Raw genomic sequence first — 16,807 nt, forward strand, 5'->3', positions numbered from 1 at the left:
CTACTCTGATGTCTGGACTGGACTCTACTCTGATGTCTGGACTGGACTCTACTCTGATGTCTGGACTGGACTCTACTCTGATGTCTGGACTGGACTCTACTCTGATGTCTGGACTGGACTCTACTCGGATGTCTGGACTGGACTCTACTCTGATGTCTGGACTGGACTCTACTCTGATGTCTGGACTGGACTCTACTCTGATGTCTGGACTGGACTCTACTCTGATGTCTGGACTGGACTCTACTCTGATGTCTGGACTCTACTCTACTCCGATGTCTGGACTCTACTCTACTCTGATGTCTGGACTCTACTCTACTCTGATGTCTGTATTGGACTCTACTCTGATGTCTGGACTGTACTCTACTCTGATGTCTGGACTGTACTCTGATGTCTGGACTCTACTCTGATGTCTGTATTGTACTCTACTCTGATGTCTGTATTGTACTCTACTCTGATGTCTGGACTCTACTCTACTCTGATGTCTGGACTGGACTCTACACTTATGTCTGTATTCTACTCTGATGTCTGTATTCTACTCTGATGTCTGGACTGTACTCTGATGTCTGGACTCTACTCTGATGACTGTATTGTACTCTACTCTGATGTCTGTATTGTACTCTACTCTGATGACTGGACTGTACTCTACTCTGATGTCTGTATTGTACTCTACTCTGATGTCTGTATTGTACTCTACTCTGATGTCTGTACTGTACTCTACTCTGATGACTGGACTGTACTCTACTCTGATGTCTATTGTACTCTACTCTGATGTCTGGACTGTACTCTACTCTGATGACTGGACTCTACTCTGATGTCTGGACTGTACTCTACTCTGATGACTGTACTCTACTCTGATGTCTGGACTGTACTCTACTCTGATGTCTGGACTGTACTCTACTCTGGTGTCTGTATTGTACTCTACTCTGGTGTCTGTATTGTACTCTACTCTGATGTCTGTATTGTACTCTACTCTGATGTCTGTACTGTACTCCACTCTGATGTCTGAACTGGACTCTACTCTGATGTCTGGACTGGACTCTACTCTGATGTCTGGACTGGACTCTACTCTGATGTCTGGACTCTACTCTACTCTGATGACTACTGGACTCTACTTTACTCTGATGTCTGGATTGTACTCTACTCTACTCTGATGACTGGACTCTACTCTGATGACTGGACTCTACTCTGGACTGGACTCTACTCTGATGTCTGGACTCTACTCTACTCTGATGTCTGGACTCTACTCTACTCTACTCTGATGTCTGAACTCTAGTCTACTCTGATGTCTGGACTCTACTCTACTCTGATGTCTGGACTGGACTCTACTCTGATGTCTGGACTGGACTCTACTCTGATGTCTGGACTGGACTCTACTCTACTCTACTCTACTCTACTCTGATGTCTGGACTCTACTCTACTCTACTCTGATGACTGGACTCTACTCTGATGACTGGACTCTACTCTACTCTGATGACTGGACTGGACTCTACTCTACTCTCATGACTGGACTCTACTCTACTCTGATGTCTGGACTCTACTCTACTCTGATGTCTGGACTCTACTCTACTCTGATGTCTGAACTCTACTCTACTCTGATGTCTGAACTCTACTCTACTCTGATGTCTGGACTGGACTCTACTCTGATGACTGGACTCTACTCTACTCTGTCTGTATTGTACTCTACTCTGATGTCTGGACTGTACTCTATTCTGATGTCTGGACTGTACTCTATTCTGATGTCTGGACTGTACTCTACTCTGATGACTGGACTGTACTCTACTCTGATGTCTGTATTGTACTCTACTCTGATGTCTGTATTTTACTCTACTCTGATGACTGGACTGTACTCTACTCTGATGACTGGACTCCACTCTACTCTGATGACTGGACTGTACTCTACTCTGATGTCTTTACTGAACTCTACTCTGATGTCTGTTCTGTCTAAGCTGCTGCATGATGAGTGGGCCAGATATGGAGCCTTCTACAAATACCAACCTGTGGACCTCATCAGGTATCTACATTACTACATGATTACTACATGACATTATCATTGGGTGTCGGCATTACTACATTAATACCACATTACCAACAATACTATGTTATAACAACATGACATTATCAGATGCCCACATTACCACAACTATATTACATTATCATCCGGTACCAACATTACAACATTGTTATTTCATTACATTATCACCAGGTGCCCACATTATTGTTACATCATCGGGTACCTACATTATTATTGCATTATCATCAGGTGCCTACATTACTATATTACTGCGTTACAATATCATCAGGTACCAGCATTACTACAATGTTACCATATTACTGTTATTACTACATTACATATCAGATACCAACATTAATATGCTATCACTACATGACATTATCAGGTATCAACATTACATTATTACTGCAGTACATTATCAGATAACAACATTACTATGCTATTACTACATGACATTATCATTACATTACAATATCAGATACCAACATTACTATGCTATTACTACATTATCATCAGGTATCAACATTGCATTATTACTGCATTACATTATCAGATACCAGCATTACTATGCTATTACTACATTAAATTATCATTGCATTACATTATCAGATACCAACATTACTATGCTATTACTACATTATCATCAGGTATAAGCATTGCATTATTACTGCATTACATTATCAGGTACCAATACTACTATTATTACTACATAGATCATTAGATACCATTATTACTACATTACATTGTCATTTTTTTACAGAGCAATTTACAGGAACAATTAGGGTTAAGTGCCTTGCTCATGGGCACATTGACCGATTTAAAAAAATAAATATATAAAAATAATTCTCGCCTGGTCGCCTCAGGGCTTCAAACCAGCGACCTTTCGGTTACTTGCCCAATGCTCTTAATCGCTAGGCTACCTGCTGCCCCCTCATTAGTTACCAACATTAGATTAAAACTACATTATCATCGCTCAATATTACTAGTGAACCCAAACCCTAACAGCTGCCTCACCAGGCTCTATTAGTACATTACAATGCTGCATTATATTAAGTATCACACATCTGACTGCTGATGACCTCTGACATACAGGAAGTACTTTGGGGAGAAGATCGGTCTGTACTTTGCCTGGCTGGGCGTCTACACTCAGCTGCTCATACCAGCCTCTATGGTTGGGATTATCGTCTTCTGCTACGGCTGTTACACTGTGGATATGGACGTACCCAGGTACACACACACACACCAGCTACACGCCAGCTACATGTCAGGTACACACACGCCAGCTACATGTCAGGTACACACACACACACACACGCCAGCTACATGTCAGGTACACACACGCCAGCTACATGTCAGGTACACACACGCCAGCTACATGTCAGGTACACACACACGCCAGCTACATGTCAGGTACACACACACGCCAGCTACATGTCAGGTACACACACAGGCCAGCTACATGTCAGGTACACACACACACACACACACACACACACACACACACACACACACACACACACACACACACACACACACACACACACACACACACACGCCAGCTACATGTCAGGTACACACACACGCCAGCTACATGTCAGGTACACACACACGCCAGCTACATGTCAGGTACACACACACGGCAGCTACATGTCAGGTACACACACACGCCAGCTACATGTCAGGTACACACACACGCCAGCTACATGTCAGGTACACACACACGCCAGCTACATGTCAGGTACACACACACACACCAGCTACATGTCAGGTACAGACACACGCCAGCTACATGTCAGGTACAGACACACGCCAGCTACATGTCAGGTACAGACACACGCCAGCTACATGTCAGGTACACACACACGCCAGCTACATGTCAGGTACACACACACGCCAGCTACATGTCAGGTACACACACACGCCAGCTACATGTCAGGTACACACACACGCCAGCTACATGTCAGGTACACACACAGGCCAGCTACATGTCAGGTACACACACAGGCCAGCTACATGTCAGGTACACACACACACACCAGCTACATGTCAGGTACACACACACACACACACACACCAGCTACATGTCAGGTACACACACAGGCCAGCTACATGTCAGGTACACACACAGACCAGCTACATGTCAGGTACACACACAGACCAGCTACATGTCAGGTACACACACAGGCCAGCTACATGTCAGGTACACACACAGACCAGCTACATGTCAGGTACACACACAGACCAGCTACATGTCAGGTACACACACAGACCAGCTACACACACAGACCAGCTACACACACAGACCAGCTACACACACAGACCAGCTACACACACACACACACACACACACAGACCAGCTACACACACACACAGACCAGCTACGTGTCAGGCACACACTCTAGTCTTGTCTGTGTGTAGGAGGAACATTGGCAGACTGGAAACAACAGCTGAACAGGAAGGCACTGGGACCTCATTTAGAAACGTTGTGTTTGCACAAAGTATGCCCCAAAACGTGCCAGTTTTCAGCCAAAAGTCATTTAAAGAGAGGCCCGTTAGCGTCCGCTATGGTCATTTAAAGAGAGGCCCGTTAGCGGCCGCTATAGTCATTTAAAGAGAGACCGTTGATGGTTCTATAGTCATTTAAAGAGAGACCGTTGATGGTTCTATTGTCATTTAAAGAGAGACCGTTGATGGTTCTATAGTCATTTAAAGAGAGACCGTTGATGGTTCTATAGTCATTTAAAGAGAGACCGTTGATGGTTCTATAGTCATTTAAAGAGAGGCCGTTGATGGTTCTATTGTCATTTAAAGAGGGGCCGTTGATGGTTCTATAATCATTTAAAGAGAGGCCGTTGATGGTTCTATAGTCATTTAAAGAGAGACCGTTGATGGTTCTATAGTCATTTAAAGAGAGGCCGTTGATGGTTCTATAGTCATTTAAAGAGAGGCCGTTGATGGTTCTATAGTCATTTAAAGAGAGACCGTTGATGGTTCTATAGTCATTTAAAGAGAGACCGTTGATGGTTCTATAGTCATTTAAAGAGAGGCCGTTGATGGTTCTATAGTCATTTAAAGAGAGGCCGTTGATGGTTCTATAATCATTTAAAGAGAGACCGTTGATGGTTCTATAGTCATTTAAAGAGAGGCCGTTGATGGTTCTATAGTCATTTAAAGAGAGGCCGTTGATGGTTCTATAGTCATTTAAAGAGAGACCGTTGATGGTTCTATAATCATTTAAAGAGAGGCCGTTGATGGTTCTATAGTCATTTAAAGAGAGACCGTTGATGGTTCTATAGTCATTTAAAGAGAGGCCGTTGATGGTTCTATAGTCATTTAAAGAGAGGCCCGTTAGCGGCCGCTATAGTAATTTAAAGAGAGGCCGTTGATGGTTCTATAGTCATTTAAAGAGAGGCCGTTGATGGTTCTATAGTCATTTAAAGAGAGACCGTTGATGGTTCTATAGTCATTTAAAGAGAGGCCGTTGATGGTTCTATAGTCATTTAAAGAGAGGCCGTTGATGGTTCTATAGTCATTTAAAGAGAGGCCCGTTAGCGACCGCTATAGTCATTTAAAGAGAGGCCGTTGATGGTTCTATAATCATTTAAAGAGAGACCGTTGATGGTTCTATAGTCATTTAAAGAGAGACCGTTGATGGTTCTATAGTCATTTAAAGAGAGACCGTTGATGGTTCTATAGTCATTTAAAGAGAGACCGTTGATGGTTCTATGGTCATTTTAAAGAGAGGCCGTTGATGGTTCTATGGTCATTTTAAAGAGAGGCCGTTGATGGTTCTATAGTCATTTAAAGAGAGGCCGTTGATGGTTCTATAGTCATTTAAAGAGAGGCCGTTGATGGTTCTATAGTCATTTAAAGAGAGGCCGTTGATGGTTCTATAGTCATTTAAAGAGAGGCCGTTGATGGTTCTATAGTCATTTAAAGAGAGGCCCGTTAGCGGCCGCTATAGTAATTTAAAGAGAGGCCGTTGATGGTTCTATAGTCATTTAAAGAGAGGCCGTTGATGGTTCTATAGTCATTTAAAGAGAGACCGTTGATGGTTCTATAGTCATTTAAAGAGAGACCGTTGATGGTTCTATAGTCATTTAAAGAGAGGCCGTTGATGGTTCTATAGTCATTTAAAGAGAGGCCGTTGATGGTTCTATAATCATTTAAAGAGAGGTCGTTGATGGTTCTATAGTCATTTAAAGAGAGGCCGTTGATGGTTCTATGGTCATTTAAAGAGGGGCCGTTGATGGTTCTATAATCATTTAAAGAGAGGCCGTTGATGGTTCTATAGTCATTTAAAGAGAGGCCGTTGATGGTTCTATAGTCATTTAAAGAGAGGCCGTTGATGGTTCTATGGTCATTTAAAGAGGGGCCGTTGATGGTTCTATAATCATTTAAAGAGAGGCCGTTGATGGTTCTATAGTCATTTAAAGAGAGGCCGTTGATGGTTCTATAGTCATTTAAAGAGAGGCCGTTGATGGTTCTATAGTCATTTAAAGAGAGGCCGTTGATGGTTCTATAGTCATTTAAAGAGAGACCGTTGATGGTTCTATAATCATTTAAAGAGAGGCCGTTGATGGTTCTATAGTCATTTAAAGAGAGGCCGTTGATGGTTCTATAGTCATTTAAAGAGAGACCGTTGATGGTTCTATAGTCATTTAAAGAGAGACCGTTGATGGTTCTATAGTCATTTAAAGAGAGGCCGTTGATGGTTCTATAGTCATTTAAAGAGAGGCCGTTGATGGTTCTATAGTCATTTAAAGAGAGGCCGTTGATGGTTCTATGGTCATTTAAAGAGGGGCCGTTGATGGTTCTATAATCATTTAAAGAGAGGCCGTTGATGGTTCTATAGTCATTTAAAGAGAGGCCGTTGATGGTTCTATAGTCATTTAAAGAGAGGTCGTTGATGGTTCTATAGTCATTTAAAGAGAGGTCGTTGATGGTTCTATAGTCATTTAAAGAGAGACCGTTGATGGTTCTATAATCATTTAAAGAGAGGCCGTTGATGGTTCTATTGTCATTTAAAGAGGGGCCGTTGATGGTTCTATAATCATTTAAAGAGAGGCCGTTGATGGTTCTATAGTCATTTAAAGAGAGGCCGTTGATGGTTCTATAGTCATTTAAAGAGAGGCCGTTGATGGTTCTATAGTCATTTAAAGAGAGGCCGTTGATGGTTCTATAGTCATTTAAAGAGAGACCGTTGATGGTTCTATAATCATTTAAAGAGAGGCCGTTGATGGTTCTATAGTCATTTAAAGAGAGGCCGTTAATGGTTCTACAGTCATTTAAAGAGAGGCCGTTGATGGTTCTATAGTCATTTAAAGAGAGGCCGTTGATGGTTCTATAGTCATTTAAAGAGAGGCCGTTGATGGTTCTATAGTCATTTAAAGAGAGGCCGTTGATGGTTCTACAGTCATTTAAAGAGAGGCCGTTGATGGTTCTATAGTCATTTAAAGAGAGGCCGTTGATGGTTCTATAGTCATTTAAAGAGAGACCGTTGATGGTTCTATAATCATTTAAAGAGAGGCCGTTGACGGTTCTATAGTCATTTAAAGAGAGACCGTTGATGGTTCTATAGTCATTTAAAGAGAGACCGTTGATGGTTCTATAGTCATTTAAAGAGGGGCCGTTGATGGTTCTATAGTCATTTAAAGAGAGGCCGTTGATGGTTCTATAATCATTTAAAGAGAGACCGTTGATGGTTCTATAGTCATTTAAAGAGAGGCCGTTGATGGTTCTATAGTCATTTAAAGAGAGGCCGTTGATGGTTCTATAGTCATTTAAAGAGAGACCGTTGATGGTTCTACAGTCATTTAAAGAGAGGCCGTTGATGGTTCTATAGTCATTTAAAGAGAGGCCGTTGATGGTTCTATAGTCATTTAAAGAGAGGCCGTTGATGGTTCTATTGTCATTTAAAGAGAGACCGTTGATGGTTCTATAGTCATTTAAAGAGAGGCCGTTGATGGTTCTATTGTCATTTAAAGAGAGACCGTTGATGGTTCTATAGTCATTTAAAGAGAGACCGTTGATGGTTCTATAGTCATTTAAAGAGAGGCCGTTGATGGTTCTATTGTCATTTAAAGAGAGGCCGTTGATGGTTCTATAGTCATTTAAAGAGAGGCCGTTGATGGTTCTATAGTCATTTAAAGAGAGGCCGTTGATGGTTCTATAGTCATTTAAAGAGAGGCCGTTGATGGTTCTATTGTCATTTAAAGAGAGGCCGTTGATGGTTCTATAGTCATTTAAAGAGAGACCGTTGATGGTTCTATAGTCATTTAAAGAGAGACCGTTGATGGTTCTATAGTCATTTAAAGAGAGGTCGTTGATGGTTCTATTGTCATTTAAAGAGAGACCGTTGATGGTTCTATAGTCATTTAAAGAGAGGCCGTTGATGGTTCTATTGTCATTTAAAGAGAGGCCGTTGATGGTTCTACAGTCATTTAAAGAGAGGCCGTTGATGGTTCTACAGTCATTTAAAGAGAGGTCGTTGATGGTTCTATAGTTCCTCTGTGTTCTTTTGCCCATCTTTATTGTTATTGGCCAGTCTGATATTTGGCTCTTTCCTGTGCAACTCTGCCTAGGAGGCCAGCATTCTTGCCTCTTCACTGTTGACGTTGAGACTGGTGTTTTGCGTTTACTACTTAAGGAAGCTGCCAGTTGAGGACTTGAGGCATCTGTTTCTCAAACTAGACACTCTCATGTACTTGTCCTCTTGCTCAGTTGTGCACCGGGGCCTCCCACTCCTCTTTCTATTCTGGTTAGAGCCAGTTTGCGCTGTTCTGTGACGGCAGTAGTACACAGCGTTGTACAAGATCTTCAGTTTCTTGGAAATTTCTCGCGTGGAATAGCCTTAATTTCTCAGAACAAGAATAGACTGACGAGTTTCAGAAGAAAGTTCTTTGTTTCTGACCATTTTGAGCCTGTACTTGAACCCACAAATGCTGATGCTCTAAATACTCAACTAGTCTCAAGAAGGCCTGTTTTATTGCTTCTTTAATCAGAACAACAATTTCAGCTGTTCTAACTTAATTGCAAATGGGTTTTCTAATGATCAATTAGCCTTTTAAAATGATAAACGTGGATTAGCTAACAATTCTGAACAATTTTATGTTTTATGTTATTTTAATGGACAAAAAATGTGCTTTTCTTTCAAAAACAAGGACATTTCTAAGTGACCCCAAACATTTGAATATACGTAATACATAGATATCATTATCAAGTTCTCTAATTCCTTTAGATACCGTCTTGGCCTATTTCCAATACTTCCACAGTATACAGATAATAAGGGTGTTATTGTCCCCATAACAGGTGACTGATGGGTGTTTTTCAGGCAGAATTATAATGCCTGTTCTCGCGTGCACAGTTTGAAGACCGGTGTGATTTATACCAGGAAGCGTGGGTATGTTTGGCGTGCACCAAGTTTAGAAGTATCAATATGTTTGTGGGTTAGCAGTCTGTACAGAAATGGTGCACGCAGATATTTAGTGTTCAATTTACTCAGCGGTTATAAATGAGGCCCCGGGTGTCTCTGGAACATTCCAAGTCGGGGTTGGGACCCCTATTGGAGGCACAGGGGAATTGCAGTGGAGTCCCCTCATACAAAATTGACCTTTTTTTGTTGCGAAAGAAAAATGTGACTGTGTGTAGCCTGGAGATGTGTGATAAGCAGCAGAACTTCACTGTGTGTAGCCTGGAGATGTGTGATAAGCAGCAGAACTTCACTGTGTGTGTGTGTGTGTGTGTGTGTGTGTGTGTAGCCTGGAGATGTGTGATAAGCAGCAGAACTTCACTATGTGTCCCCTGTGTGTGTGTGTGTGTGTGTGTAGCCTGGAGATGTGTGATAAGCAGCAGAACTTCACTGTGTATGTGTGTGTGTGTGTGTGTGTGTAGCCTGGAGATGTGTGATAAGCAGCAGAACTTCACTGTGTGTGTGTGTGTGTGTGTGTGTGTGTGTGTGTGTAGCCTGGAGATGTGTGATAAGCAGCAGAACTTCACTATGTGTCCCCTGTGTGTGTGTGTGTGACTGTGTGTGTAGCCTGGAGATGTGTGATAAGCAGCAGAACTTCACGATGTGTCCTCTGTGTGACGGAGTGTGTGACTACTGGCACCTGTCCACCGCCTGTGGCACCGCCCGCGCATCCCACCTGTTCGACAACCCTGCCACCGTCTTCTTCGCTATCTTCATGTCCCTCTGGGGTATGTATTAACGTTCTGTTGTCCCCTTACTACCCCCATCTTCATATCCCTCTGGGGTATGTATTAACGTTCTGTTACCCCTTACTACCCCCATCTTCATGTCCCTCTCGGGTGTGTATTAACATTCTGTTACCCCTTACTACCCCCATCTTCATGTCCCTCTGGGGTATGTATTAACGGTGTTACCCCTTACTACCCCTTACTACCCCCATCTTCATGTCCCTCTGGGGTATGTATTAACGTTCTGTTACCCCTTACTACCCCCATCTTCATGTCCCTCTGGGGTATGTATTAACATTCTGTTACCCCTTACTGCCCCTTACTACCCCCATCTTCATGTCCCTCTCGGGTGTGTATTAACGTTCTGTTACCCCTTACTACCCCCATCTTCATGTCCCTCTGGGGTATGTATTAACATTCTGTTACCCCTTACTGCCCCTTACTACCCCCATCTTCATGTCCCTCTCGGGTGTGTATTAACGTTCTGTTACCCCTTACTACCCCCATCTTCATGTCCCTCTGGGGTATGTATTAACGTTCTGTTACCCCTTACTGCCCCTTACTGCCCCTTACTACCCCCATCTTCATGTCCCTCTCGGGTGTGTATTAACGTTCTGTTACCCCTTACTACCCCCATCTTCATGTCCCTCTGGGGTATGTATTAACGTTCTGTTACCCCTTACTGCCCCTTACTACCCCCATCTTCATGTCCCTCTGGGGTATGTATTAACGTTCTGTTACCCCTTACTGCCCCCATCTTCATGTCCCTCTGGGGTATGTATTAACGTTCTGTTACCCCTTACTACTCCCATCTTCATGTCCCTCTGGGGTATGTATTAACGTTCTGTTACCCCTTACTACCCCTTACTGCCCCTTACTACCCCCATCTTCATGTCCCTCTGGGGTATGTATTAACTTTCTGTTACCCCTTACTGCCCCTTACTACCCCTAACTACCCCCATCTTCATGTCCCTCTGGGGTATGTATTAACGTTCTGTTCCGTCAGCCAGCCCGCCCGTCAGCCAGCCCGCCCGTCAGCCAGCCCGCCCGTCAGCCAGCCCGCCCGTCAGCCAGCCCGCCCGTCGGCCAGCCCGTCGGCCAGCCCGTCGGCGAGCCGTCCCGTCAGCCGCGAGCCCACCCGTCAGCCTGCGAGCCGTTCCGTCAGACGGCGAGCCGTTCCGTCAGCCAGCCCGTCAGTCAGCCAGCCCGTCAGTCAGCCAGCCCGTCAGTCAGCCAGCCCGTCAGTCAGCCAGCCCGTCAGTCAGCTAGGCCGTCAGCTAGCCCGTCAGCCAGCCCGCCCGTCAGCCAGCTTGTCAGTCAGCCAGCCCGTCAGCCAGCCCGTCAGGTAGCCGTCAGCCGGCGAGCCGTCCCGTCAGCCGGCGAGCCGTCCCGTCAGCCGGCGAGCCCGCCAGTGAGCCAGCCCGTCAGTCAGTCAGCCAGCCCGTCAGTCAGTCAGCCAGCCCGTCAGTCAGCTAAGGCCGTCAGCTAGCCCGTCGGTCAGCTACCCCGTTAGCCAGCTAGACCGTCAGCTAGGCCGTCAGCCAGCCAGCTAGTCCGTCAGCCAGCTAGTCCGTCAGCCAGCTAGTCCGTCAGCCAGCTAGTCCGTCAGCCAGCTAGGCAGTCAGCTAGCCCGTCAGTCAGCTAGGCCGTCAGCTAGCCCGTCAGCCAGCCAGCCCATCAGTCAGCCAGCCCGTCTGTGGGGGGCCAGGTCTGTGTATTATTAGACACAGTAGGACCTCTGGGGGTGTAACCAAAGTGTAACCCCCCGCTGCTCTGCTACCACTGTGTCTCAGGTTTCCTCTGCTAGAGTTGGTGGACCTATATTCACATGCCTGTGTGTGTCTGTGATCATGTCTGTGTGTGTCTGTGATCATGTCTAAGTCTGTGTGTGTCTGTGTGCGTAGTTGCGACGTTCCTGGAGCACTGGAAGCGTCGTCAGATCAGTTTGAACCACAGCTGGGACCTCACAGGACTAGAGGAAGAGGAGGTAAACACCATTACATATCACACCCCACAGCCTCACAGGACTAGAGGAAGAGGAGGTACACACCATTACATATCAGACCCCACAGCCTCACAGGACTAGAGGAAGAGGAGGTACATACCATTACATATCACACCCCACAGCCTCACAGGACTAGAGGAAGAGGAGGTACACACCATTACATATCACACCCCACAGCCTCACAGGACTAGAGGAAGAGGAGGGACACACCATTACATATCAGACCCCACAGCCTCACAGGACTAGAGGAAGAGGAGGTACACACCATTACATATCAGACCCCACAGCCTCACAGGACTAGAGGAAGAGGAGGTACACACCATTACATATCAGACCCCACAGCCTCACAGGACTAGAGGAAGAGGAGGGACACACCATTACATATCACACCCCACAGCCTCACAGGACTAGAGGAAGAGGAGGTACACACCATTACATATCAGACCCCACAGCCTCACAGGACTAGAGGAAGAGGAGGGACACACCATTACATATCACACCCCACAGCCTCACAGGACTAGAGGAAGAGGAGGTACACACCATTACATATCAGACCCCACAGCCTCACAGGACTAGAGGAAGAGGAGGTACACACCATTACATATCAGACCCCACAGCCTCACAGGACTAGAGGAAGAGGAGGGACACACCATTACATATCACACCCCACAGCCTCACAGGACTAGAGGAAGAGGAGGTACACACCATTACATATCAGACCTCACAGGACTAGAGGAAGAGGAGGGACACACCATTACATATCACACCCCACAGCCTCACAGGACTAGAGGAAGAGGAGGTTCACACCATTACATATTCACTTCACACTACCCCATCCCACCACATCCCACCACATCCCATCCCATGCCACCACATCCCATGCCACCACATCCCATGCCACCACATCCCATGCCACCACATCCCATGCCATCCCATCCCATGCCACCACATCCCATCCCATGCCACCACATCCCATGCCACCACATCCCATGCCACCACATCCCATCCCATGCCACCACATCCCATCCCATGCCACCACATCCCATCCCATGCCACCACATCCCATCCCATGCCACCACATCCCATGCCACCACATCCCATGCCACCACATCCCATGCCACCACATCCCATGCCACCACATCCCATGCCACCACATCCCATGCCACCACATCCCATGCCACCACATCCCATGCCATGCCATCTCATCCCATGCCACCATATCCCATCCCATGCCACCACATCCCATCCCATGCCACCACATCCCATCCCATCCCATGCCACCACATCCCATGCCACCACATCCCATGCCACCACATCCCATGCCACCACATCCCATGCCACCACATCCCATCCCATGCCACCACATCCCATCCCATGCCACCACATCCCATCCCATGCCACCACATCCCATCCCATCCCATGCCATCCCATCCCATGCCATCCCATCCCATGCCACCACATTCCATGCCACCACATTCCATGCCACCACATTCCATGCCACCACATCCCATGCCACCACATCCCATGCCACCACATCCCATGCCACCACATCCCATCCCACCACATCCCATCCCATCCCACCACATCCCACCACATCCCATGCCACCCCATCCCATGCCACCACATCCCATGCCACCACATCCCATGCCACCACATCCCATGCCACCACATCCCATGCCACCACATCCCATGCCACCACATCCCATGCCACCCCATCCCATGCCACCACATCCCATGCCACCCCATCCCATGCCACCACATCCCATCCCATGCCACCACATCCCATGCCACCACATCCCATGCCACCACATCCCATGCATCCCCTTCTTAATGGTCAGTTTACTCCACCCCTTAATGGTTACTATACTCTACTCCTTAATGGTTACTATACTACACTCCTTAATGGTTACTATACTCCACTCCTTAATGGTTACTATACTCCACCCCTTAATGGTTACTATACTCCACTCCTTAATGGTTACTATACTACACCCCTTAATGCCAGGTTACTATACTCCACCCCTTAATGGTTACTATACTCCACTCCTTAATGGTTACTATACTACACCCCTTAATGGTTACTATACTCTACTCCTTAATGGTTACTATACTACACTCCTTAATGGTTACTATACTCCACTCCTTAATGGTTACTATACTACACCCCTTAATGGTTACTATACTACACTCCTTAATGGTTACTATACTACACTCCTTGATGGCTACTATACTACACCCCATAATGGTTACTATACTACACTCCGTAATGGTTACTATACTACACTCCTTAATGGCTACTATACTACACCCCATAATGGTTACTATACTACACTCCTTAATGGTTACTATACTCCACTCCTTAATGGTTACTATACTACACCCCTTAATGGTTACTATACTACACTCCCTAATGGTTACTATACTACACCCCATAATGGTTACTATACTCCACTCCTTAATGGTTACTATACTCCACTCCTTAATGGTTACTATACTCCACTCCTTGATGGTTACTATACTCCACTCCTTGATGGTTACTATACTCCACTCCTTAATGGTTACTATACTCCACTCCTTAATGGTTACTATACTACACCCCTTAATGGTTACTATACTCCACTCCTTGATGGTTGCTATACTCCACTCCTTAATGGTTACTATACTACACCCCTTAATGGTTACTACACTCCACTCCTTAATGGTTACTATACTCCACTCCTTAATGGTTACTATACTCCACTCCTTAATGGTTACTATACTACACTCCTTAATGCTTACTATACTACACCCCTTAATGGTTACTATACTCCACTCCTTAATGGTTACTATACTACACTCCTTAATGGTTACTATACCCCACTCCGCAATGGTTACTATACCCCACTCCTTAATGGTCAGGTTACTATACTCCACTCCATAATGGTCAGGTTACTATACTCCACCCCATAATGGTTACTACACTCCTTAAAGGTTACTATACTCCACTCCTTAATGTCAGGTTACTATACTCTACTCCTTAATGGTTACTCTACTACACTCCTTAATGGTTACTATACTACACTCCTTAATGGTTACTATACTCCACTTAGTGCCACCACATCCCATCCCATCCCATGCCACCACATCCCATCCCATCCCATGCCATCCCATCCCATAGCACCACATTCCATGCCACCACATTCCATGCCACCACATTCCATGCCACCACATTCCATGCCACCACATTCCATGCCACCACATCCCATGCCACCACATCCCATGCCACCACATCCCATCCCATCCCATCCCATCCCACCACATCCCACCACATCCCATGCCACCCCATCCCATGCCACCACATCCCATGCCACCACATCCCATGCCACCACATCCCATGCCACCACATCCCATGCCACCACATCCCATGCCACCACATCCCATGCCACCCCATCCCATGCCACCACATCCCATGCCACCCCATCCCATGCCACCCCATCCCATGCCACCACATCCCATCCCATGCCACCACATCCCATGCCACCACATCCCATGCATCCCCTTCTTAATGGTCAGTTTACTCCACCCCTTAATGGTTACTATACTCTACTCCTTAATGGTTACTATACTACACTCCTTAATGGTTACTATACTCCACTCCTTAATGGTTACTATACTCCACCCCTTAATGGTTACTATACTCCACTCCTTAATGGTTACTATACTACACCCCTTAATGCCAGGTTACTATACTCCACCCCTTAATGGTTACTATACTCCACTCCTTAATGGTTACTATACTACACCCCTTAATGGTTACTATACTACACTCCTTAATGGTTACTATACTACACCCATTAATGGTTACTATACTACACTCCTTGATGGCTACTATACTACACCCCATAATGGTTACTATACTACACTCCGTAATGGTTACTATACTACACTCCTTAATGGCTACTATACTACACCCCATAATGGTTACTATACTACACTCCTTAATGGTTACTATACTCCACTCCTTAATGGTTACTATACTCCACTCCTTAATGGTTACTATACTACACCCCTTAATGGTTACTATACTACACTCCTTAATGGTTACTATACTACACTCCTTGATGGCTACTATACTACACCCCCTAATGGTTACTATACTACACTCCGTAATGGTTACTATACTACACTCCTTAATGGCTACTATACTACACCCCATAATGGTTACTATACTACACTCCTTAATGGTTACTCTACTACACTCCTTAATGGTTACTATACTCCACTCCTTAATGGTTACTATACTACACCCCTTAATGGTTACTATACTACACTCCCTAATGGTTACTATACTACACCCCATAATGGTTACTATACTCCACTCCTTAATGGTTACTATACTCCACTCCTTAATGGTTACTATACTCCACTCCTTGATGGTTACTATACTCCACTCCTTAATGGTTACTATACTCCACTCCTTAATGGTTACTATACTACACCCCTTAATGGTTACTATACTCCACTCCTTGATGGTTGCTATACTCCACTCCTTAATGGTTACTATACTACACCCCTTAATGGTTACTACACTCCACTCCTTAATGGTTACTATA

General features: G+C 45.3%; 1 protein-coding gene across 2 annotated transcripts in view; it reads left to right on the forward strand.

The window, feature by feature from the left end:
- The window catches only part of LOC110510383 (anoctamin-1-like), a 108,139-nt gene that overhangs the window by 37,686 nt on the left and 53,646 nt on the right, over positions 1-16,807 (forward strand). For both annotated transcript variants that reach the window (XR_005041890.1, XM_036972743.1), the window contains 4 exons: positions 1,947-2,011; positions 3,104-3,238; positions 10,050-10,210; positions 12,115-12,197. Coding sequence is in view for 1 of the 2 variants with exons in the window: in XM_036972743.1 (XP_036828638.1) it covers positions 1,947-2,011; positions 3,104-3,238; positions 10,050-10,210; positions 12,115-12,197 (444 nt within the window). In the remaining variant the exon portion in view is untranslated. The remainder of the gene's footprint in view (positions 1-1,946; positions 2,012-3,103; positions 3,239-10,049; positions 10,211-12,114; positions 12,198-16,807) is intronic.

This window comes from Oncorhynchus mykiss, unplaced genomic scaffold, assembly GCF_013265735.2.
Source record: "Oncorhynchus mykiss isolate Arlee unplaced genomic scaffold, USDA_OmykA_1.1 un_scaffold_191, whole genome shotgun sequence".
Lineage (NCBI taxonomy): Eukaryota > Metazoa > Chordata > Actinopteri > Salmoniformes > Salmonidae > Oncorhynchus > Oncorhynchus mykiss.